Here is a 26,972-nt window from a genome sequence, read left to right on the forward strand (position 1 = left end):
TTTTATTAATCGATCACACAACCTCCCAACCCCAACGAGCTAATAACTCTGTAATTCTCTGTAATATCCCTCTGTAATTTTTACATTTCTTTTTGTCGCCTTTTTTATGGATAGAGCTTGGACACGGCAAACTCCAACCTTCTAAAGCAATTATTTACTTTCTTTATTTCCTCAGATCAAAATATTTTTGTACTTTCTTCTACTTTCCCCTAGTTCCTCTAAGCGATTCTTCCCTTTGTTCTCTAAACGTTTGTGATTGTGGGAACAATCCTTCCCACATAAAAAATATCCTTCGAAAAAAGTGTATACGGCCGACCTTGACAAGAATTTACAGTAATAAGTTGAATTTTTGGTTCGTCGACCGTGGCTACAGTTGAATACAGTTGGTCAATTCTTTATTAGGAATTCAACGAAGGAAGACGAAGACGTGAATGAATAATAATTAGCGCTATTGGCTTTCCTATTAATCAACTTCGATGCGATAGGTGAAAATGACTAGCCTACTGTAGTGTAATATTGTGGTATTTCAACGTCAACGATGTGCGAAATAAGCTAATACACGGTTTCTTTATGTAACCAATTCAGTAATGTTGAGGAAAAAGTGAAACTACTGTGTCATTCATTCAAAAGTTTCACATAGAATAAAGTGGACAAATATTGCAGAAGCTATATACACATAATAAAAAACAAATTCTATAAATCAATAGCAAAATAAGTAGACAAATTCGACGAAAATATCATCTTCAAAAAATGGTTAACCAAACCTATCAGAATGAAATGTTAACATAAACTTGACATTAATATACTGGCAAGAAATAATAAAGTCAACCCAGTTGCCAACCCTTGAATATTCCATATTCCTATTCGTAAAAACCTTTGCATTGCTAGTTTTCGACTTCTATTCTGACTCTTCGTCTCAACCTAGTGGATATTTTACTATGGAGTGATCTAACGAAGTTGTGTTGGAATGTTTATCAATGTATGAATTAACCAACTTACTAAATTTTCTACCGCTAACACTGGTGTTTACCCTCGATACTCGAGGGGACAAGCTCCGTCGGAATGGTCCAACCGAATTTATATCAAAAAGTAAATATTTATTATTTCATAGTAACGTGGGACGCCAACAGGTTTTCTTTCTTTAGCCCTTGACGATCTAACGCCAAACTGCAAGGCAGCATCTTCGCCTAAACCCTAGGCAGGGGATCTCACAGGTTCCTATCATAATGTGTCAGATGAACCCTACTTTTTTACAGAGTTATTACTCCTCTATTTCTCCTCCTTCCTAATCTCTTGATGCTGAGGCCCCAGGCTTGATTGCATAGGATAAATAAATAAATTCCATCGTGTTCGATTTTTTTTTTCGAATAAGGCTTTATTTGCTGAGATAGTTTGAATTAAATTTGGATTTTCCTTTTTTTGCAAGCCCTGTATACAGTTTTTACCTATATTAATTTGTTATTAATTTTTTTCAGGTTTGTTGAGTGCTGGTGCTATGGGTCTATGGCACGGAGTGGAATATTACGAAAAAGAAAAACAAGTAGGTGAAGAATTTTACCAACAGTGGAATACTGTAAGTATATTTTTCTTGGTATTTGCACTTAATACAACCAAACTATTGAGACATTATCGATATTCTAGAGAAGGTTTAACTTTTTCTGATGCCTGAGTATGTTTTGCGTTGTAACAGTTTTAATTGTTTTAATTGTTTACTTACAAATAATTGATGCAGAATGAAGTACAATGTTTCGCCTTGTAAACAGTTAAATTATCTGCGCCGTTTTCGTTTTAGCCTATGCAAAAAAACAAAATACAACATCTAAAATGTTATGAAAAAACACAAACATCTTTTTTTATTTAGAAACATACAATCCACATCATAGTCCAGGAACCGAAGCGTTTCAGCTCGCAATTTTTACAGAATGGATCGATTTGCTTGAAAATTTGAGAATATTATAGTGGACAGTCCAAGGATCAAAGTCTATATGATGCCGAAAGGCGCTTTTACCATGGGGGTGGTTGCCACACCACCTTGGGGGTGGAAATTTTTTATTATATTTTGACCGCAAAAGTTGATAAAAACATTAATTTTAAGCAAAAAATGTTCTATACATTTTTTTGAAAAAATTAATATTTTTCGATTTATTCGCTATCGAAAGTGTTAGTTTTATATTGAAAAAATCAATGTTTTTCGATATTATACTCATTTACGATTCACTCAATTCTTGCCGTAGAAAAATTCTTTTCAAACCAAGTTCTTGGGATTTAAAAAACCTACAATTTCATATTTAAACATTTTTTCGTATCTATGATGCTAATCTTTCTATTCTGAAGAAAATGGCATTTTTTACCAAACTACAAAAATTCGTTATTAGCTTTTAACTCCAGTTTTTTTACAACTAATTATTCTAAGCCAGTCAAAGTTCTGAAATCTATTACTAATACATAAATATAGAAGTATGAATAACGCCAATGAGTAAAAACACCCCTAACTTACATTATTAAGCTTCCAACTGGATTTCTCCTTTTTTTTTCAAAAAAATATATTGATTTTTTAACCGTAACTTTTTTATTTTTTATCCTAGAAAGTTTGGTAAAAAAGAATTTTGTAGGTCTCTACAAGATCTATAAAGATATTAATATTAAATCCTTTTAAAATCCCAAGTCGCAAAAAGAGGTGACTGTAAAAGGGTTGGTAAAGGTGGTTTTTGCATGTTATTACAAGTTTGAATTGTCAATAGCTCACTCAGTTTTTGTCATAGAAAAAATTTTTGCTGACCCCGGTCTTGGGAATGAAATAAGCTACAATTTTCGATTTACATATTTTTTCGTATCTCTGATGCTAATCTTTCTATTCTGAAGAAAAGGGCATTTTTTACCAATTTACAAAAATTCGTTATTCGCTTTTAACTCCATTTTTTTTAAAACTAATCATTCTAAATCGCTCAAACCTCTAGAACCTATTAATAATACATAAATATAATATAGAACACCAAATAAGGTCAATGACTAATTTTAATTAGGGTGGTACGTAGGGAGAAGTTTCCGATCACTTTTTCGCTGAAAAAAATATTGACTGACATTATTTTCATAAGTCACTTAATTTTTGAGCTAGAGACTTTTTTTATTTCTGTAGATAGATATTTTTAAATACTTTAAATTAGTTTGAACAAGTTATCCTCGAAAAATGCACAGTTTTCCCGTCTTTTGAGTTTGAAACTACAATATTTAGCATTTGACGAAGAAGAGTTAAAATATAATAAAGTAGAGCTCGATTACTATTGGTCTTAAAGAAAATTAAAAAAAAACTGTTTTGTTTATTTTTTCAAAAGGTACATTTTTGTTAAGAAAGTTGTTTTGATAAAACGAAAACTTTTGAGTTATTAGAAGAAAACTGATTAAAAAGATTGATTTTTTCGATATAAAACTAACACTTTCGATAGCGAATAAATCGAAAACTATTAATTTTATCAAAAACATGTATACAACGTTTTTTGCTTAGAATGAATGTTTTTACCACCTTTTGCGGTCAAAATAAAATAAAAAATTTACACCACCGAGATGGGGTGGCAACCACTCCCATGGTAAAAGCTCCTTTCGGCCTCATATAGATTTTGATCCTTGGACTATCTACTAGGTACTTATTCTCAAATTTTCAAGCAAATCGATCTATTCTGTAAAAATTGCGAGGTTTTGTCCTATTTTAGCTTCATTACTTGGACTATCAACCACGCAGGGTTATTAGTGGACAAACACATTTAAAAATAGTTAAGTTTTTACTATCTGTGTCAAACATACATCAACAAAACTATCGTAGGAGTATATTAAATAACACTCATCTCCGTTTTTACGTTTTTCAGTCAGAATGCCATAAAAGTTATTAGACAACACCATATTTTCCTACACAAGATTTAATTTTCCATTGTTTCGCAACCTTGCCCACATAATTCTAATCACAACTTTTTTTAAGTGAAAGTTTAAGTGTAAATTGTCTGATAATTTTTGCATACACTCAGTTATTTTGCGAATTAGCATATTTTAACCTTAAAATAATGTATCTATTGTTTTACATGAACTATTAAGATTAGAGGAAGTGGTGAGCTAATAGTATAGGCTATTGATTATGTACTATGGAAAGGAACTACAACGTTAACGGGGTTTTATTATTTCATATGGTCAATGAATCTCTATATATGAAAAAACCGCGGAGTGCTACCATTTAAAGGGGTGCGTTTTTGAGAAATGGGTGAATTAGTCCCTGGGCACAGGTTACATTAGAGTGAGTTCTATGCACTTTTGGTACAAACACGTCTACGTAAAATTTGTTCCTCGTTAAACTTTCTATCTAAATATAACTTTTTAAAGTCGAAGATACTTTTTTTTACAAAAATATATTCAAAAGAAAAATCACAAAGAAACCCAAAAGAAAGAAATTTAGTTTTTTGTCCCATAACTTTTGTCCACGGGGATATAGGTATAGACATTGCTTTACAGAAAAAAAACTTACATATTTTCTCTTTAAAATGATGTTTGGTAGAGGTCATTAGGATTTACAGTTTTCGAAATATGATTTTTCAAAGTTCGCCACTCACAGCAATTTTGGGCAATTTTCCTTGTTATTTCGCAAATATTGTTCTGTAACTTTTTTTACGCAACTTTAGGCATATGCAATGGTACATGTAAGAGAAATAAAAATCAATTACCTTTAAAATATTCTACTGTATAATGTTGTACGACTTCTTTTAAAGAGGTTATCTTTTTCAAGATTTTATACTTTTTACTTTTAACGAGTTTTTATATTTTTTACGATTATTTTTTAAATTTTTCATTATAACTTTTTTTTTTCTACATTTAGGTATATATTATATAATAAAAAAGAAAGCTTATTCTGTTTGCTTTGAAATGGTGTATTATCAAAAATTCTAGGATTATTTTTGAATAAGATAATTAAGTACTTGCAGCGATTTTTGATTTTAGGATTATTTTTTAAATTTCTCATTATAACTTTTTATGTGATTATGTGTTATGATTGAATCTTATTTTTTATAGGTAATACTTTGGATCCACTTGACTCGGCCGAGAAAACTTCAAAATATGGATTAATTCCAATATTTACTGTCAAAGCTCCTGCACCACAAGCTTTTTCTTGAAAAAATAGCATGTAAATGTACCAAAGGATGTACAAAAAACTGCGGCTGTAGGAATATAGGAATTAGTTGTTCAATATTCTGCAAAGAGTGCATGTGCATGGGTACTGATTGTGGGAACTCTAAGATAACTGAGGTGTCAGAGGAAGATAATGAAGCTAATACTAACGAAGAGATGGACTTTGATTTTGAAAATTTTTTAAATGTCAACGTTTAAATAATTTTAACTAAAGGCATGTTTTCTAAGACTAATGTTTATGTAATTTTTGTAAAAGAAATAATTTTAAATAATACAGGTAAAAAAATATCAAAGAATCACTCGGTTTCCATAATTTAAATATAGATGATACACCATTTTCAAGAACAGAAAATAAGCCCTCTTTATAGAGCAATATAGTATATTCATGTACAAGAAAAAAAAGTTATAATGAGAAATTTAAAAAATAATCGCAAAAAATATAAAAAATAATATGTTTTTTATATTAGGTATTATATAATATTATATTATATATACTATATATAATATTAAATAATAATATTATTTTATTTTTTTTTATTATATTTTAAAAAATCGTTAAAATTATAAAACTTTGAAAAACCATAATCTCTTTAAAAAAAGTCGTACAACGTTATGCAGTAGACCATTTTAAAGGTAATTGATTTCTATTCCTATTACGTGTACCATTACATATACCTAAAGTTACGTAGAAAAAAGTTACAGAACAATATTTGCGAAATAACAAGGAAAATTGCCCAAAATTGCTGTGAGTGGCGAATTTTGAAAAATCATATTTCGAAAACTATAAATCCTAATTACCTCTACTAAACAATATTTTAAAGAAGAAGTATGTAGGATTTTTTTCTGCAAAGCAATGTCAATACCTATATCCTCGTGGACAAAAGTTATGGCACAAAAAACAATATTTCTTTCTTTTGGGTTTCTTTGTGCTTTTTCTTTTGAATATATTTTTATAAAAAAAGTATCGTTGACTTTAAAAAGTGATATTTAGATAGGAAATTTGACCAAAAACAATTTTTATGTAGATATGTTTGTACCAAAAGTGCATAGAACTCACCCTAATGTAACCTGTGCCCAGGGACTAATTCACCCATTTCTCCAAAACGCACCCCTTTAAATGGTAGCACTCCGCGGTTTTTTGATATATAGATGTCCATTGACCATATGAAATAATAAAACCCCGTTAACGTTGTAGTTCCTTTTAGCTATCTTATTTTGAATATAATCAATAGCCTAGTACCTAGCCATTTCAAATTATGTAAAGCAGCATCAATATTAAAGTATTTTGTATTGGTATTATTAAAAGTAACTAGTTATAATATGCAAATATGTTTATATACCAGTGAGGGGTAAAATTACGGAATAAATTCATTTTTTCGAGAATGGGATTTTGGAGACAAGTCCCGAAAGAGATCGATTTTTATTTTTAAATTGTGATTTTTTGGCATTGGCATATCATACTAGTGACATTATCCATCTGGCCGTGATATCGACCAATCTGCAAATATTTGATTGTCCCCCAAGATCTCCAGATATTACACCACTTGATTTTTTCCTCTGGGATCAAAAGTTTAGTATATTATATACACATTAGCAATATTTTTACGGAGTCGATTCACCGATGAGCCGAACTTTACCAAATTTGTGTATATTATTGTACCTTAAAAAAGGAGCCTATAGCTGTTTTGACCCTGGGCCTGAGGTAAGCCTCTGGAAAGGGTGAAAAATTGCCCTTTTTATGACCAGTGAATCGATTTTAGCGCACAATGTGTCATTTTTCTTGTTATAATGTCAAAACGAAAAAAAAATGAACAAAAAGAAAACTTAAACAATTTGATTATTTTCAACAAGTTGTCAAAATTTAACTAAACAAGAAAAAAAACATGTAGAAACCGGCAAGTTAACGAGTTTTTAAATGCCTTTCAAAGGAGTATTTGTAAATTAAAATCCATCTAGTCTAGGTAGTATTATTCGTAGGTACCGCTGCGCTGTTTAAAAATAGCAAGTTTTTCAAAAATCTCATTTTATATCATTTATTGTAGGTTGATAGTACTATTTCCTGACAATCTCAATTGCATAAAAATTCAAGTGAAGATAGTTCTATTAGTCCAGGGCGCATCTGTTTTGAGATGGACGTTGAGAGGTGACTTATTTTTTGCAGAAATTGCTTGGAGTTAACTCATAATAATAATTGAGGTATCCTCCCACTCAAAAAAGTCCGGAACACTGCTTAAATAATCAAAATGTCAAAAAATGAAGGAAAAATTCGATTTTTTTCTTCGTTTTTTTGATTATAACATTAAAAATATTCACTTTAGAGAAAAGTTGCACTGAAATAAAAGATGCATAGTTAAATTGTCTACAATATAAGATTGGTTAAAAGTTTTAAAAATTGTCACCTTTGTTGCAAAATAGCAATAATTGCGAAAAAACCATAAAAAACAAGTATTCGCATTTTACGTTTTTCAACAATTTACCCAGATTTTACCCAGAAAAACCATATGATATAATGTAACAATACTGTAAATTTCATTAAGATCGGTTCAATAGATTTTGCAAAATGAATTTTACAATCCAGCTTTGGCAAAAAAAAAATCATTTTTCTACGGCCGTGTTAAAAGAGCCACTTTCACGCACGCATTTCGTTTCCGAAAGTTGCACTTTCCCGCACGGCGGGCGTGAAAGTAAATTTTCCCGCACGGCGTGCGGGAAAGTAAAATACCGTGTAATATGGCATTATAATACATGCAATAAACTAATATTTAGATATTATTTACTAATTTATTTCAAATTTATCTTATTGTGTTTATGTTTTAATGAAATTAGCGCGATTATTTCATTCATAGGAGATTCTGACCAATAGAAAGCTACAGAAATCTAAATTAAATCGATAATTTTTGATAATTTCCCGTCGTCAAGTATTTTACGTCAGATGCCCTTCGTTGCTACGAAAAAATACATTCAGTGACATTAATGACAATTAATGTTTTAAAAATTATAAAATTTTGGTTTTGAACAGTTTTATTCATGAAATAATCGCAACAAATTGCACTCGATCTCTAAAATTAATATAGAATTTTAGAGCTCTTGTGCAATTACTACTGATAATTCGATGAAATAAAATTATTTTGACATAATATTCGAAAGTCAAATCGACAGTCGTTTTGAATCATCGTCATGGAAACCAAGATCGTCGTCATGCTAACTAATTATATTGAAAGTTTGGTTTTGACAACCTTGTCAAAGAATTACTTTGTGTATTTTCACTTCTAAATAAAAATTGATATAACTCTATTTTTTGTGGCTTTTTTTCCAAACATACGGCCCTAGAAAAAATATTGTTCCTAACTCATGCGGAAAGTGTCTTCCCCGCACTCGACTGCTTGCCCGAACAAAGAAAGTTTTTGCTAAAAAAAGTGTTATTTTAAAGGACAGAGTATGTGTTTTTATTTTGCAATAAACAAATTTATTTATTTATATTGAAATGTACTAAAAATTAAAATGTATCAATCATTATCAAAGGTCATTGGAATGCCCAATCAGAGCAAACGTATCCGCTGTTCTGCGCGTAGCTCCAAAAATTAATGTTTATTTAAAAAAATTCCTGACGTCGTGGTAGTTAACCGATTTTAGTTTTGCAAATTGCAAATGAAAGGTAAAGTATTATTCTATATGTAAAAAAATTCAATTTGCTGTCTGCTTCAATTTCAGTCCTGCACCATTGTAAAAAAATTAATTTTTTTTGCGAAAGCTGGATTGCAAAATTTATTTTGCAAAATCTATTAAGCCGATCTTAATGAAATTTATAGTATTGTTATATTATATCATATAGTTTTTCTGCGTGAAATGTTAAGGGCCTAAGTGTAGCATAAATAGTTGAAAAACGTAAAATACAAATACTTGTTTTTTATGGTTTTCTCGCAATTATTGCTATTTTGCAACAAAGGTGACATTTTTTAAAATTTTTAACCAATGCTATATTGTAGGAAATTTAATTACGCAACTTTTATGTCAATGCCACTTTTCTCGGAAATGAATACTTTTAAAGTTATAATCAAAAAACGAAGAAAAAAATCGAATTTTTCCTTCATTTTTTGACATTTTGATTATTTAAACAATGTTCCGGACCTTTTTGAGTAGGAGGATAACTCAAATATTATTATATGAGTTATTTTCAAGCAATTTCTGCAAAAAAATATGAGTCATCTCTCAACATCCAAATGTAAGTACCTACATACTAATATCTGTGAGCGGCCGTGGGTAACGGCATAAACGCTGGCCTCATACGCCAGTAGACGTGGGTTCGATCCCTGCCAAAGACAAACCATTTTCATTTCCAATAATGACACGAGCCGTCTCACCGTGCCTCGGAGAGTACGTTAAGCCGTCGGTCCCCCTGGGCTAGTGTACATCGACACTAGTTACTTGAAACAGGGTTAAAGATGTAATTGGCGCTGGAACTATCCGAAAGGATCTTCCCGGCAAAAATACCATACGATATTATTATTACTAATATTTTTACAGATGCGCTCTGGTCTATATGTATACCACAACAATTTGTACTTATTGGATTTCTTGGCCCTAGCCTTAAATTTTTTTGACCTCCTAAAAATTGAGCTTTTTGCTTCACGAATAAGCCAACACACGTAGCAGTTAATGATTTTTCCCAGCTGTTTAATTATGCTGCAATATTAGAACTCAGCGAATTATTAAAATAGGTAAAAAGCCATCAGTAGGTGACACAATTTGAGAGACAGTACTAAACACGTAAAAACGATAGTGTCTCAATAGTTTATTTAAGCATCTCGCACTTCAAATTGCTTTCGATACTTTATTTGATACGTAGATGTTGCTTTAACTAGACAATATCCCTGCCCCATCAATGTTTGTTTTACTTTTCAAATACAGATACTCCAAGAAAACACAGACGTGACGTACGAATGGAGTTTCATCCTGAGCTGGCTCGGAGTCTTCAGCTCCTTGGGCGCGTCGCTGCTCTTCTTCTTCGCGTCGTGCTGCATGGGTAACGAGAAAGAGAAAGAAGACCTCAACAATATTCAGTACCTGATGCCAGGTTGGTTTTAAAGTATATCTTTTTTTCAAATTCTAGGTATTGCGCGACAACACCCGAGTCAACTACGAGTGGAGCTACATGGTAGCATGGGTTGGTGTAGGGTGGTCGCTGGTGGCGGCCATTTTGTTTTCCGGAGCAGCCATGTGCCTGCGAGGGGAGCGGGAGCGCGAGGAGGCTATCAACATGCAGTACTTAATGCCTGGTAACTTAATGTGGATGGGGAAACCTATTTCTATTTACCAACTATTAGAAGCTACCGACACAAAAATCTTCAAAATTAAATGTCATTCCATACATTATAAATTCAATATTCGAAATGCATGCCCGTTTTTTAGCCATACATTTCTTCAGATTTGAGACTATGTGAAATTCCTAGTGGGCCAAATCGGACCAGTACAAGAAAATCTACACTGAGCATCAAAATTAACGCACCACCTTAAAAATTGAACATTTTTGATATCTCGTATTTCTTAAACCTGTTGTCCAATTTGAGTGATTTTTTTAGTAATATTATGGCTTTATTCTTCAAGAATATCGATCTAATAATATTATTGTTAAAGAGGTAAGTGTCATTGTATACCGGGTGTAACAATGATAGTGTGTTTTTCCTTAAAGTAGCCTTAGGCTTTTTTTAACATTTTGCTTTTTGATTAATTCGCTTATGTTGGATAATAAAAAAGTTAGGTACTTTTACAACTAGCAAATGTTTCTAAATAAGTGCGACAAACTTTAAAGGGGTAATTCTGCATGAAAAATAATGACCGTTTGCTTTATAAACATATGTCCACAAATGAATGCTTTGTTTAGTTTAGATCGTACAGACTGACGATTTATATATTGCTCTAAAACCGGTTGAGATATGCAAATGAAATTTGGTAGGTTTTAAGAGGTAGTTATTGCTCATTTTTTGACATACTATTAAGAATTTTATATTCACCATTGGCGTGCATACGGGATGTATCTAAAATGTTTATACCCGTATGCACGCCAATGGTGAATATAAAATTTTTAATTGTATGTCAAAAAATGCGCAATAACTACTACTAACAGTTTGTCAGAAAAAATTTAACATCCCATATCTCGCAAACAAAGCATTTGCGGACATATATTTATAAAGTAAACGGTTATTATTTTTTCATGCAGAATTACCCCTTAAAGTTTGTCGCACATATTTAGAAACATCCTGTATTGATGAATAACATTGCTAGTTGTTAAAGTACCTAACTTTTTTTATTATCCAACATAAGCGAATGAATCAAAAAGCAAAATGTTAAGAAAGCCTAAGGCTACAGTTAAGTTTTAATTTCAATATTTTATATACGCTAGAATATTCCACAGGGTGTTGCAAACTTTGAGGAAAAAGCACACTATCATTGTTACACCCGGTATACAATGACACTTACCTCTTTAGCAATAATATTATTACATCGATATTTCGATATTCTTGAAGAATAAAGCTATAATATACTAAAAAAATCACTCAAATCGGACAACACGTTTAGGAAAAACGAGACATCAAAAATGTCCCATTTTTAAGGTGGTGCGGTAATTTTGATGCTTAGTTAGTGTATTAGAACTTCATTTTCTATCTTTTTCATTTCACACTAATTAAGAATATGTGCCGAATTTTCGCTAATTATTCAGTACAATCATTTTTAATCATCTGAAAGATAGGAAGGAAAGAAACAGCACGAATTTAAAAGGAAAAAAGCCAATGAGTTTTGCAAGAATGAAGAACATTAATGTTCAACAAAACAAGAGATGGAATGGGCGCAAGAGATGCTTTATTTGGCTTGAATGTGCTGGCCCAGAGATGCTTGGACATAAATCAGGACATGTACTTATATTTTGTAGACTTTGAAAAGGTTCAACATAAAAAGAATGTAGGTATATTAAAAAGCAAAAATATTGACAATCATATGAAAATTATATCTAATCTATATTGGAATCAAACTGTCAAGGTAAGAGTTGACAACCAGAAGACCTGAGATATCAAAATATAGAGAAGTGTCCGGCAGGGTAATAAGTTTCTTTTTAAGTTTAATTTCTTCTCTTTCGCGATATAAGGTTAGAACTAGAGGCGTGGACACTAAAGCAAGTTTATCTGAATAAGTTATCTACCTTTGAATTTTGGTGTTACAGAAGAATCCTACAAATATGATGAATTCAAAGAATGTCAAATGTGGAAGTAAGTAGAAGGATAGCAAATAAAGCAAAGATAATGTTAATTATGAAAAGGCGAAAACTGGAAAACTTAAGACATATATAATGAGAGGGCAAAAAAATAATTATTTCCACTTATTAAGCAAAGGCAAAATTAGAGGAAAGCGAAATGTGATTTAAAAGTTCGTTGAAAAAATTTTTGAATGTGATTTAGAAGTTTGTTGGTAGATTGAAAAGTAATTTTTGATTTAACAAAAATAATGTAAAGCATGCGGAAGAGGGAGGGACCCTATAAGATTAAATGTAAATAAAAAATTGTCAAAATTCATTTTAACACATGCGATATGTCCTTCTTTAACGGTATATACCTAAATAAAAAATAAATATTTTTAATTACATAGTTAATTACCAGAACAACCAGCCGCCGTACTATAGCTTAAAGCACAACTATCAAAACCTACAAATTTGACCGTACTTTTTTACTTATACTAAATATATACCTACATATTTCATTTGCAGTAAGTTTTATAAAAACCTATATTTGTTTCGGTAGCTTCTACTCGCCCCATTGTTTGTAATAATTATAGTAATACATAATTACATACTGAACTTCATTCAAAACACCATACAAAACTGTTTTGCTTCTCTGCTTTTTAAAGCTTTTGACATGTTTGTACAAAGAGTAATTTTTTTCATCTGATATGTACCTACCTGTAAATAACATTTATTATTAATATTAATTGATTTTTAAATGAAAAGATCGAAAAAATATGACATTTGTTTTTCCAACTTGGAACTTACTTATCCTGTTCGTTCCCACTGGAGCATAGGGAATCTACTCTCACTCTTTATTTTTGCCAATCTTGTGCTTTTTCTCTGACTTCTTTTCAGGTTGGGCCGACGTTTTCTGCTTCTTTAATAATTATGGTTTTCTTCCATGTATTTATTGGCCTCCCCTGTTTTCATTTTCCTAGAGGTTGGAATTCCAATACTTGTTTTGTTATGTCCGTGTCCGGTTTCCGCAGAGGATGGCCCAACCATTTCCATCCTCTCCTGGAGCTTGGAACTTATATTATGCAATTCAAAAGCTATCCTTACTATCTTTCCTGGGTAGTTTTTTGATATTGCTTTCTATAAAATGTTGTCTGTATGTATGTATGTAAAATATATTGTATGCTCAACCAAAATACATTTTCTATCCGTTCATAAACTAGAACACTAGACAGATGCTCATGCATTATGGGTTTCCTTTGGTTCTTCTGCTGCAATCTTCTATGCGTCCACCCAGATGCTATTTTCCTGGCTTTTGCATAGTTCTTTCCAGAACCTTATCTTTTCGCTGAGCATTTCTTTAGTTAGTTCTTTCTTTAAGGCTTTAGTCTTTCGGCCTCCTCTTCTACTAATCGGTTCTTTTTCCTCTCTTCGCTGACTTTTCTTCTTAATTCGTTGTAATTTCTTCTTATGGCTTATATATGTTATCTGTCCCCCAGTATGGGTGGGAACTCACTTTTCTTCCCCTTGGGCAACATCTCTCGCCTAGATCTTTGATTTATACGCTGAGTCACGCTAAAAAATGCATTGCAATTTTAGCGCGCAATTCAAAAGCCCTGCAACTTCTTGACCTGTCCTCGTATTAAATCAAAACATTTTTGATTAATTGACACCAAATAAAGTAAAGTAGAAATCAGATAAAAACTTTTTAATTGCTTACAAATTCCAACGGAACAAACAGTGTATTTATCTGAAATAAATAAATATTTGATTTCTTTTCTAATAACTTTAAAATGCATGACTGTATCTACTACATTTTCTTTTAACACTGTACATAATAATTAACCGTAGAAAGTGACACCTACAGAAATAAACCATTTTAATTATAATTGTATAAATATTGGTTATTTAATAATAAAAAATACAGTAATGAAAGTAACTCTAGCATGCCTGATGTTTAAATTACTTATAATAGCTTTGTCAAACCGTCTATTTTCCTTGTTTTTAAAGATATCAGGGAAATTAGAGAAACAGAACGTTCACCAATCATAAAAGGCTCGTTTTCACGCTACGTCTTATTGTACGTTTTGTGTGATAGGACAAATCCTATACAATAAAATGTGGCATGTAAACAGCAAAACGTACGTTTTGTCGTATCTGAAAATGTATAGGATTCGTCCTATCACACAAAACGTACAATAAGACGTAGCGTGAAAACAGCAAAACTTACGTTTTGTCGAATCGAAAAAATTAAATCCGCTTATTGACAAAACGTACGTTTTGTCGTACGTTTTGTATGACCCACAAAACGTACAAGAAAACGTAGCGTGAAAACGGGCCTTAAGGCTATCACATGATTTCGATATATGTACACCCACCCTTGTACTTTGTCCTCCCTACAGGGTGTCTCAAGATAAGGTTTCTTTCATTTAATTTATTTTTCTACTCTGTCCACACATTGTCGATATGGTTAGGTAATGTCTAAGGAATAGACCATTCCAAATTAGGTAATATTTTTGACAAATAGTTATAAAGTAAATATGAAATATAAAATTTAACTAGAAAAATTAATAAAACATATATAAATATAAAATTTAACTAAAAACAACTGTCACTGACAGTCGCAAAAGTGAGGTTGCACGTGACCACGGTTCTTAGACGTTACTACGGTTCACGTGACGCATGAGCATGAACATTATGTTACCGTTTTCGGCCTGAGTTTCGCTTCTGTGGTAATACCAATGGTATAAACCAAAGACATATGACGTAGATATACAGTGTGTCCACGGTTGGGGTGCCCGAGAGGAAAAACTTTTATATTTTCAATTTTAGCGAAAAATGTAATTCTTGATAAAAAGTTTTGCTTGTTCTAAAACCCCATAAAACGAAATAAAATTTAAGTCTTTCAAATCATGCTTAATTTTGTAGTCAATTTTATGTAAATCCCTATAAATTTTTGCACTAAGTTCGAAATTGTAACAATAATAACTTAGGAGATCAACCCTTTCGTTTCGTTGGATTGTGAAACCAAACTTTGTCGTTCTCCTTGAAACATCCAATTATTTGATAATTAAATAATTATTAATCCAATAATTTTAACAATAAAATAGATCACAAGATAAATTTTTTTTAACGCCTAACATTGCCGAAAAAAAGTGACAGTTCGCAAATTATTTATTGAAATTGACAGTTACTAAGCTACATTGTGGCTTGGCAACACTAGATTATTGTTACGATTTCGAAATTGGTGCAAAAATTTATAGGGATTTACATAAAATTGATTACAAAATTAAGCAGGATTTGTAAAACTTGAATTTTATTTCGTTTTATGGGGTTTTAGAATAAGCAAAACTTTTTATCAAGAATGAAATTTTTCGCTAAAATTAAAAATAAAAAAGTTTTTCCTCTTGGGCACCCCAATCGTGGACACACTGTATTAATATTAAGCTTTGTTTTTAAACCAAGAGGAGTAAACTACAAATACAGATTTACATCCAAGAAAGTCACTAGAAATATCACCAAATACATCTCCTTTTTTTGTTGATCATATCGGCCTTCGACGGTAATCCATAAATATTATACTAATACATCGCTAAGAAGTTCTAAATACAACTGTTTTTTATATAAAAAGAGACTAAAAATCTAAAAATAAAGAAATAACTCAGAAAATACAAAAAATCGCTGATATAACATAATTAACCTATGGAATGCCAATCAGTGGCGGCTGGTGACTCAAAAATTTGGTAGTTCTGCAGTATTTTTTGGTTTTTTTTAATTCAATATCTTTTAATCGTTGTATTTTACAACGAGGCTTTTAGTTTGATATTTTACACCATATATTTATTCATTATATATCTATTAAAAAATAATAAACAACTTACCGATTTTCTTCTTTTCAAATTGAAGATAAATCCAATTATATCAAAAATAGCAATGGTACATTATGGCACACTAGTAATTGTTTTATAGTTTATGTTTTTAGTAGAATTTTATCGATAAATACGCGAAACTAAGGAATGCAAACGAAAAAACACTACAAACAAAATCGCCACAACAATAATTGCATTATAGGGTCTTACGAACTAACTACACACAGAGCCAAATATATTATTTTTTTTTTATAAATAAGCTCGATTCGTCGATTTTTTTTTAAAGCAAACTTGTCTATAACTTTTTCATTAAAGTTTGGTATTTCTTTTATAAGTGTTTTTTCTACTGACAACATGGTTAATGCTACAAGTCGGTCTTCAGTCATGGAATTTCTCAAGAATGTTTTAATCCGTTTTAAACTCGAAAAGCACCTTTCAGCTTCTGCCGTACTCATGGGCACTGTAATTAGAATTTGAAGCAGTTTTACAGTTTCTTGAAAAGGCTCTGTTAAATTATTTTCAATTAAAAACTTTAAAAAAGGTATTGCCCCATTAATGTCTCTACAATCTCTTCTAAAATAAATAACAGATAATTCAGTCTTCAAGCGCTCCCTATCTAAATTTGGATATGACGCGCAAGTCAGGCTTAAATTATCATCTGGGAAATTAGCACAATAATTATCAAATTGCTCAGGATAAAGCAATGAAGTTGCAAGTAGGTGATTTTTAAAAGCAAATCTATCATTTGCACAATTTATGATTATATCACAAACTTCGATAGATGCTCTCCGATGATCTACTGGACTGTTATCCTTCCGTAACCTTTTAGTTGGTAATGGTTCAACGCATAAACTAGAACCTTGGTCAATGGTATCATCTATTGAATTTCTAACTGAATTCATGTATCTTTCGAAATCTTTCACCTTTTTATTGATTTCCAAAGGATCCGTTTTAGTCTTTTGAAGGGCATTATACAAAACGTCTACTTGTGGCATTATGCGATGGAAAAATGTTAACCAAAAAACAAAATTTTTATCCACTAGTATTCTTCGAATGGAAGACGCTGAACTACAGACAGCTGCCTTATCAAACGATTCTTCTATTTCTTCCATACATTCGATAAAAGAAGATCGATGTTCAAACACAACATTAACAGTTCGAATATTGAAGTTCCAGCGAGTTGGAGCGCCATGAGGAATTTTCTTTTGGACGATTTTATCTAAAACTGCCACTCGTTGTGGCGAATTTTTAAAAAAGGTAGGGATTTCATTTAAATTTCCAAAAAAAAGTCTAACTTGAGAGTTTTCGGAACAAGCCTTAGACATTATTAAATTTAATTGATGCGCGTAACAGTGTACAAAATGAGCAAATGGATATTTTTCTTTGATTCTGGCTTGAACTCCTGCGTGCTGTCCACACATGACCGCTGCCCCATCATAACTCTGAGCAATTAGTTTATTATTTGAGTTTTCCAGGATAGGATCCAAAACACTGAAAATGTTTTTGCTTAAAGTATCTGCATTTAATTTTGAAGGTACCAAATATGTCCAAAATCGTTCTACCGGTGCTCCATTTCGACAATATCTAAATACTACAACCATTTGTGATATTGCTGAAATGTCTGTAGTCTCGTCGGTCATGACAGCTAGATATGGAGATTCCCGAATTTCCTCCAAAATTTTATCCTGGCATAATTCCAACATGCAGTCCAAAATATCATTTTGAATTTCTTTAGAAATGCCCTTAAAAACCGTCGATTCTTCCAAGTGTTGTGCTAAAGTTCTATCCAATTCAGCAGTAAAATTTATGAGGCCGCGAAAAATTCCAGGATTGTCGGATGTTTGTGTCTCGTCGTGTCCCCGAAGCGCCAATTCGAAAACACTACAAAATTTTATGCAGTCTATAATTTTTGAGAGAACATACCTATTTTTTGTTACAGCTTCATTGAATTTTTGAATATTTATCCAGTATGCAGAATCTAACTGTTCTTTAATATTCACGGAGCCTAATAAAGCATATTCCATTTGATTGTGCAAATGATGCTTAGAAGTTTCGTGCTTTTTTATTTTATCACTTAAATGTACTAAGTCTGTTACACCAACTTGCGTCCATGACTTATCACCTCCAAAGAGTACACAAGGAAAACAGAAAAGAGCGTTTTTTCTGTTGCAGCCACATATCCAACTATTTCTCGTATAAATATCGCAATTAAATTGTCGTTTGTAATTTGTCCCTCGGCTTGATCCTTCTTTTTCGATTTTAATATCCGGCAAAGGACGTCCTTTGCATTTTAATTCTAGTTTTTCGTCATAAGAATATTTAAAGAATCTCTTAACATTAATCAAATTATAAATAACATCCATCCTGAACAGCACTTTTATTCTCATATACTTAATATAAATACCGAATTACGTGCAGGACAACTTATTTTAACAGTTGTCGCGTCGCGATCACCGATTATTTAAAATTACAATAAACGTAGGTTTGTACACACTAGTTCGAACTGCGACAAATGCAGCTCAAATATTGCTTTCAGTCGTCGCCTGAAAAGTGTAGGCGAGGGTTGAGCGGGTGTTATCGGGGATATCTTTAACAGTTCACAGCTCGGAGTAGCACCGGTCCGGTCAAATAAGTGGGACTTGCTATCGCCATGAGATGCGACGGACGACAGATTAAAATAAAGGCGGCCATGCACGAAAACCATCTAAATGAATTTAGATTTTATAAGTAGTGATATTTTTTATTTAATTTTCAAAGTAATTTTGTTTGGATTATTTTGGTGGTTCTGCAGCTCCGCAGCACTTATATACCAACCGCCACTGCCAATAGTGTCAAAATTTTATAAATGTCATTAGTGTCAAAGTTTGATAACAGTGGAGTAAACTTGCCTGAGGTTGGACCAATTACGAACAAGCTTTACGGCGCGGGAAATTTGAATTACTCCTCTTGGATTAAAAACAGATTATAGACGACACATGACAGAAGCTCGAAACAAATGACTGTGAATGAAAAGCCCTAAATGCATCGACAAGGCATCGACAGGTTACTGTCACATAAAACTGATTTCCAGATCATAGAAGCCTTACCTAATATTTCTTCTTCTCCCTCGTTATAAGCAATTCTGCTTGTTCATTGGCGGATTGATATAGTATTTTTACTACAAAAGCGATATTACGTAGGTCAAAATTTTTGATGTAAGAGAACTGTCAAAACATTAGAATGTGACTTTTCGTTATTGCCATATGTTTATAATAAACATGGCAATAATAAAAAGTCACATTCTAATGTTTTGACAGTTCTCTTACGTCAAAAATTTTGACCTACGTAATATCGCTTTTAATAATAAACCATAGAGGTATATATTAACATAGAGGGAGCCTACTTTCCGCGCTTCCTGACGACAAGATCTCATGGACTGGTTTGCTGCATCTCTTTCTAACACATTGTATCGAAATTCTATGATGACATTCAGTGTGAATATAGGCACGGAAGAGGAGGACAACTGTAGCAGCTTTACTATGCGTAAGAGTGAAACAGCACTAATCCAAATAAAAAAGATGGTGTCGTCACTTCGCTCTGAATGACACTCTCTCTATGCTAATATATAACTCTATGTAATAAACATGGCAATAATAAAAAGTCACATTCTAATGTTTTGACAGTTCTCTTACCTCAAAAATTTTGACCTACGTAATATCGCTTTTGTAGTAAAAATACTATACCTCTATGTTTTTTGCTTTCATGTAGTGTTATTTTGTTATTTACTACTTTATTTAATTATGGTTTTTATTAATTTTTATCTTCAAAGTACAAATTTTTATTCCATCGTGACTGTCATTTTATATTCAGTGTCGCCAACATTAAAATATCAAAATAACCTATAAAAGATAACAGTAGGTACCAACTTAAAATTACAAAGAACAAATCAGAGATATAACGGATATAACTAAAAGGAGAACAGCTTACCAACTAATACAACACGTTTTTTCTTTTTTTTTTTATTCCATCGTGACTGTCTTTCTCACAAATAAATCCACAATTTGAAGCTTGCTTCTTAAGTTCTGTTAAAAATGAATCAATGCCCTGACCTTTTTTTTGCTGGATATTATTAAACTTAAAGGTTTCCATACAAATATTTTGTTTGGGCAGAAAATGGTTATCAAAACAAGATATAATATCATCAAAATTGTCTCTTTTGTTTTCGGGAAATGTGTTGAAAATATCCAGACAACTTTCACCAAGGATATTCAGCAACAATGCCACTTTTATTTTCTCTGCAGCCTGGCTTCTTCCAGAAGCCAACAAAAAGATTTCAAATTTTTGTTTCCACTTTGTCCAACCTTGTGGCTCATTCACGTTGAAGGATTCAGGAGGCTTAGAAGGATTCAGGAGGCTTAGTAGGTACCAACTTAAAATTACAAAGAACAAATCAGAGATATAATTAAAAAGGAGAACAACTTACCAACTAATACAACACTATGGAAGGTTGTCACTCCATCTTTTGCGCGGTCGGCCGATACTTCTTCTACCGATTGGTGATTTATCTCGTGATATTTTGACCACAAGTGTCCTCCATTCTGGTTATGTGGTTGTTCCATTCCTTTTTTTCTATTTAGTGTCCATTCGCTTATACACTGTATGTTATATTGTCTTCTGATATCTTCGCTCTTCTTTCGATCTCTCAGTGTATTTCCTGTAATTCATCTCAGTACACTCATCTCTGCCGTTTCCAGTAGTCTTTGTGTTGTGGCTGTATCGGGTCTTGTTTCTTATGCATATGTCATTATTGGTCTTACACTGGCTTCATAAATTCTTGACTTCATCTCGGTGTTAATAAATGTCGGTTTCGCCATATAATGTTATTAATGCACCTGATATTTCAATCCTGGTTATTATCTTTTATCAGAATCACAATTTACATTCAACCAGCTGCCAAAGTATTTAAATTGGTTTACACCTTCAACCTCCTCTCCATTAAGAGAAAGCAGACCTTGATCTACCTACATAGGCCTAACTAGGAGGTGGTTTTGGGGGGTATAACCCCCCCCCCTTTTGGATGTACTTTGAGCTCTATACGCGCTTAACACTATTATTATTCCATACCCCCCAGAAACCTTCAAGTAGATGTAACCCCCCCCCCCTTAGGATCATCCTGGTTACACCTCTGTCTATGTACAGTAATATTTCCAACTGCTATCCACTTTGTGTTTAAAATGTGTACTTTAAGGCCTCTCCTATAACTTGGTTCACAGACTACATTTACTAATGTCTGCAGATATTATAAATTTTCTGCAAGAACGGCTTTATCGCCAGATTATCTGATATCGTTAATTACTTCTTCATCTAGTTTTACTCCCTATTGTCTGTCATCACAATCCTCTCTAAAGCTTTCTTCATAGTATAGATTAAAAAGACTGGGTGACAAAACACAACCCTCTCGTACTCCACATTTGATGGGTAGTTTTTTTCACTATCAAACATTTCCTTATCAAACATTGCTGTTCAGTTTTCACTGGTTTGCTGCTTCACGCAAAAAACACGACAGTTGCAACCTCCACAAAATGGTAAACATACACATACTACCTGTGAAAATCAGTTAGACAGAGGTCCCAATATACTAAGATCAGAAGAGAGAAAACAATGTGAGACAGTCGGGGTCGCGGATGTTTCCCCAACTGTCATCAATACGACTAACTTCACGCGTAACTTTGATACGAGAATTATAAAAAAAAATATGCATTGAAATCCAGATCCCGTAATCTTTTAAGTGTTATAAAGTGAGTACAAAGACATACATATTTCTTTCTTTGTAATTACAGCTTCAATTTACCATACACTTCTCGTAGACTTTGCCGATAAGGTAGAGTCGTGTTGGGGAAACATCCGCGACCGAAGGAAATATGTTTCTGTAAATGTTAGAAAAAATTACAAAATTGTTTTGATACACAATAGAACCTGCCTTAAAAATATTTTTTTATCGTGTATCAATTGCTCTATACTCAAAAAACATAAACTAATCTCCAATTTGCTTTTTAGTGTACCCACAGAAACAGCAATACGCATACGGAGGCTACCCTGTTCCTCAACCCTACGCAGGACCGTACTACACCACCGGCTCAGCGTACGGACCCTACAACTACTGACACACTCGAAAAAAATCGCTAGAAAACAAACGAACAACTTGAAGAGACTGATGTCTTCGAATTACCTGTTTTGTACTTAAATACACAATTTAAATACAAAATATTTTTGATATTTACGATCATATTGTTACAACGAAACTTTTGCGAATGGTCGATAGTAAATATAGTCCTTGTTGCAACCAATGTAAGAAATTCTAAACGTTCATTACTATATTCAGGTTGAATTTTTGTCTCAGGTTAACGCAATATAGGTAAAATTACTATTTATTTGCAAAATTTTCTGGTATAGCTGCCATCAAATTATTGCGGAAACCTTACCTTAAGCTTATTGCAAAGTCATTTGTATTTGAATGGTGTAGTTAAGTTAGTACAGGTAGAAAGTAATAAATGATAATATATTGTACGTTTAATTATTATACCTGCTATTTAGTATGTTTACCTCTCAAAACTTAACGATACCACTCAAATACAAATGACTTTGTAATAAGCTTAAGAAAAGGTTTTCTGCAATAATTTTTTGGTAACCATACAGTAAAATGCTCAGGGTAAATGTTATTTTACCGTCTAGTGTAATTCTTTTAATACGATCTATTAAGTGTTTTTGTTAATAGTTAATTATGTAGACAATACAACAGTAGATACTGGCTAATATTCGGAGGGATTTCAGTACTGCCAATATTTTTATTGATTTATTTAATGTAATTCACTGTATATCTACTTAAACGAGAGAAATGTCAAACTACGATCTTTATCCGAATAGATCATCATCAAATATTTGCTTGTCCAAGGCTGGACATAGATCTCCCTCATAATTCTCCATCTGTTTCGATCTTGTGCCTCTTGGCACAGTTGGCAAAGTTTTAGATCATCAGTTCAACGTGTTGGTGGACGGCCTTTGCTTCGGTAGGCATCATATCTCTTTGGTCTCCATTGCAGTATCCGCTTTGTCCATCTGTTATCTATCATTCGAGCCACGTGACCTGCCCAGTCCCATTTCAGTGTTGCTATTCTCTCTACAGCATCGGCAACTCCCGATCTTCGTCACAGCTAGAGGTTTGGGATCTTGTCTCGCAGTAAAACGCACAACATAACAAGCCAATTGAGCCACACGGATCTTTTGCACTGTTCTCCCTTTCATGGTCAATGTTTCCGCTTCGTAAGTAAACATTGGCAAAACACACTGATTAAAGGTTTTTCTTTTAACGACATATTAGTATGTCGGACGATTTCAAAATGAGGTTCAACTTGCCGAAGGCTGCCCAAGTCAGTTTTATATGAGGGTTGAAGCTCAACGGTTTGGTTATCTTTTCTTATGCGAATCTCGTGACCTAGGTATTTCTAGTGTATTACCTGGTCTATAAAAATACAGTTTCCTCCACTAATTTTATACATTGGATAAATGATATATGAACATTTATCTACTCGAAAAATTCTGAATATTAGCAATGTGTCTAGATATTTGATTATTTTATTTTTTCAAAATAAAATAAGCTAATGACAGTGATGTTGTCCAGCCAATATAAAATTAGAATCATTATGAGTACTTATTTTGTCTTTCTTCTAAATACATTAGTTCAGAATCACTCACAACTTGCTACAAAGCAGTAAAGATTTGCTGTAATGTGATATGTAATGTGTTTTTGTTTATTTTGAAAAAATATTTTTTAATGTTAAATTGATGCCATCATATTCGATATCACCTTTAAAACCCAGTAATTCAAGTTTTTAGTGAATTTATAAGATCCCAGTTAATGTGTTTTTGTTTATTTTGAAAAAATAATTTTTAATGTTATATTGATACTATCATTTTCGATATCACCTTTAAAACCCAGTAATTCAAGTTTTTAGTGAATTTATAAGATCCCAGTTAATGTGTTTTTGTTTATTTTGAAAAAATAATTTTTAATGTTATATTGATGCCATCATATTCGATATCACCTTTAAAACCCAGTAATTCAAGTTTTTGGTGCATTTATAACATCCCAGTGTCTCCTTTCGATATCACCTTTGAAACCCAGTAATTCAAGTTTTTGGTGCATTTATAAGATCCCAGTTAATGTGTTTTTTTTTTATTTTGAAAAAATAATTTTTAATGTTATATTGATGCCATCATATTCGATATCACCTTTAAAACCCAGTAATTCAAGTTTTTGGTGCATTTATAAGATCCCAGTGTCTGTTAGGGCTGGATTTCGCGTACCAAAAAAAAGTTTATTAATAGCAAGCTGAAAATTTTTGAAGTTATACTTCTTTACGATCGAGAGTGAAATTTTATAATGCCGGGGGCATGCGCACACAGACATTATGTAGTTCGTTGCTAATCTTTCAAATTATGTATGTATCAGCGCAAATAAGTCATTAAAAGGATATATTAGTGTTTTTAGTAAATGTATTATTTATTATAATTTTTGTGTCTTTGGATTTGTCTTCCTCGGGAATAAGATGTTTTATAATAATAATAAGTATATTTAAAGTATTTTTGTATACTTCACTTGGTCTATTAAATTTGTCAGTATGTATGAGAAATCTTGTAACCTGTCAAAGCAAAGGGAATATAGCTCAGTGGTAGAGCATAAAAAGAAAACAGCAAACTTTATATAGTATATAAAAAAATGTTTGTCCGACAAGTATGTTGGGCATTTTAATAAGTCCGACACGTAGAACATGTCAAATGACAGGAATTATGTTGGTGGTAAATAGCAGTCTGATTTTTGTATGAGACTTTAATGAAAGGGTAACAAATCAACTGGAAGTTCTGTCCGACAAAATACATGGGACGGTTTCGTTCCACAATTTTCGTAATCTGTTCCACAATTAAAACTTCCCCTGTTACAGTGTTTCCGTACATCAAAGTTTGTCCGACTAGACGGGGTTAAGTTATTAACAAATTTTGAGCTTGCTATTAATCAACCTTTTTTGGTACGCGGAATTCAGGCCTATATTCCATACATTTAACTTACTAAAACATACAAAATATAAAAATAATTCTTCAATAATTCCAGTACATGTCTAAAAAATTGTTTTACTACAAACATCACCAATGGTTTAATTGATCTAACCAAGTGGTTTTTATTTTAAGTGCAATTTAAAGAAAATTCTTATTTTCAACAATCAGAAGTACAGGTTCAGAATATACTTTCAAACCAACGTTACTTTTACTATTCTACTTCTTCGTATGTTTTAAATATATCTTGTCTTTGCCTTAGCCATTTACACCTTTTTGGACCATACTGTACTGTACACCTTATTGGACTATATTGTCCAATAACAGTGAAGCATACTTATAGTTCAAACTCAAGGACTCTTAGTGTGACAGACTGTAATATTGTGACGAATAAGGCACATGCGCTATATTTCTGCGCAGATGTACAGCGCAAGTACATCCAGCAAGGTAGTGACAGCTGGCAGTAGCCTGTTCAAGGTAATACTTCTGAGCTTATCTGTAACGTTAAGCTACTCTCTACCTAAATAGAGAGATGATACTGCTTCTCTGAGATTTTCCATAGAAATTGATTAACAGATGGTGTATTACATAATTTTATTATAAGTTTTATTTTAAACACCAAACTGATATGTTGTGACTATGTAACTCAAATTTTTATGTGCGTTAAGGCCTTAAGCAAGCAAAATATACGATAACGTTATTGAAGTAAATTTTTACGAACCTGGTAACGTAAATTATTATAATTATTATTAATATGTAAACATTTTGTATATATATTTTACTAGAATTAAGTATAGGTAATCTACAACCTTAAGATATTGTATAAAAGTGACTGTACTCTGTCGTGAAGTAGGTATATACAACGAACAATTCTATACAATGATTAACAATAGTTATTTATATATTTTTTATATGTCTTTATAAAATATTTTTAACAATTTAGGTAATAATAAATAAAATAATGTTTTGATAATTCTGTGTTTTATTTTGTGAATATCTAAAACGATAAAATAAGCAATAAATTCTCTAATATTCTTTATAGGTTCTCTAATATGGCAACTGTGGATGATGTTGAAAAGTCTTGGACAACCTTAAAAGAATCATTTCGATGATGTAAACAACACTTTTTTTTCTCTAAAATAAAACAACTACCAAGAATAAGTGGATAACAGAAGAAATATTACAGGTGGTGGAACAACGCAAGCAATGTAAGATCAGGCAGGACAAAGTAGGGTACCAAAATATACACAGCCAAATTCGTAAAGAAACAGCGGCAAAGGAGATCTGGATGACTGCCCTTTGTACCGAAGCTGAAAACCTATATAAACTATTCAATCTCTACAAGAAAATTAAGGAAATTGCTGGTATCTTGAACAAAAAACAAGTCAATGGTATACATAATAACCAAAATGAATTAATAATGGAACTCACGATATACTTAATACATACTTGGAAAATGTACACAGCTAATTTGTTCAATTAATACAAAGCCACCACAACTGGGAGACCATTAATTTGTGGTGGCTATTTTGAAAGTCTCAAGTTATATACGCTATCAAACTATTAAAAAGTAACACATCGCCAGAATCAGATGACATGCATTCAGAAATAAGTTTCTTAAT

At 32.2% G+C, this 26,972-nt stretch overlaps 1 protein-coding gene across 4 annotated transcripts in view; it reads left to right on the forward strand.

Moving 5' to 3' along the window:
* Positions 1–26,323, forward strand: part of LOC114330138 (uncharacterized) — a 164,703-nt gene extending 138,380 nt beyond the window's left edge. Inside the window, exons 5-8 of one of the 4 annotated variants that reach the window (XR_007696348.1) lie at positions 1,476–1,573; positions 10,075–10,240; positions 22,300–24,035; positions 24,155–26,323. Coding sequence is in view for 2 of the 4 variants with exons in the window: in XM_050643325.1 (XP_050499282.1) it covers positions 1,476–1,573; positions 10,075–10,240; positions 22,300–22,406 (371 nt within the window). In the remaining 2 variants the exon portion in view is untranslated. Of the gene's footprint in view, positions 1–1,475; positions 1,574–10,074; positions 10,241–10,276; positions 10,443–22,299 lie in introns of all 4 variants that reach the window. The other 3 variants (XR_007696349.1, XM_050643325.1, XM_050643326.1) reach the window with 3 other exon arrangements.
* Positions 26,324–26,972: the final 649 nt, after the last annotated feature.

Source organism: Diabrotica virgifera, chromosome 2 (assembly GCF_917563875.1).
Source record: "Diabrotica virgifera virgifera chromosome 2, PGI_DIABVI_V3a".
Taxonomy (NCBI): Eukaryota; Metazoa; Arthropoda; class Insecta; order Coleoptera; family Chrysomelidae; genus Diabrotica; species Diabrotica virgifera.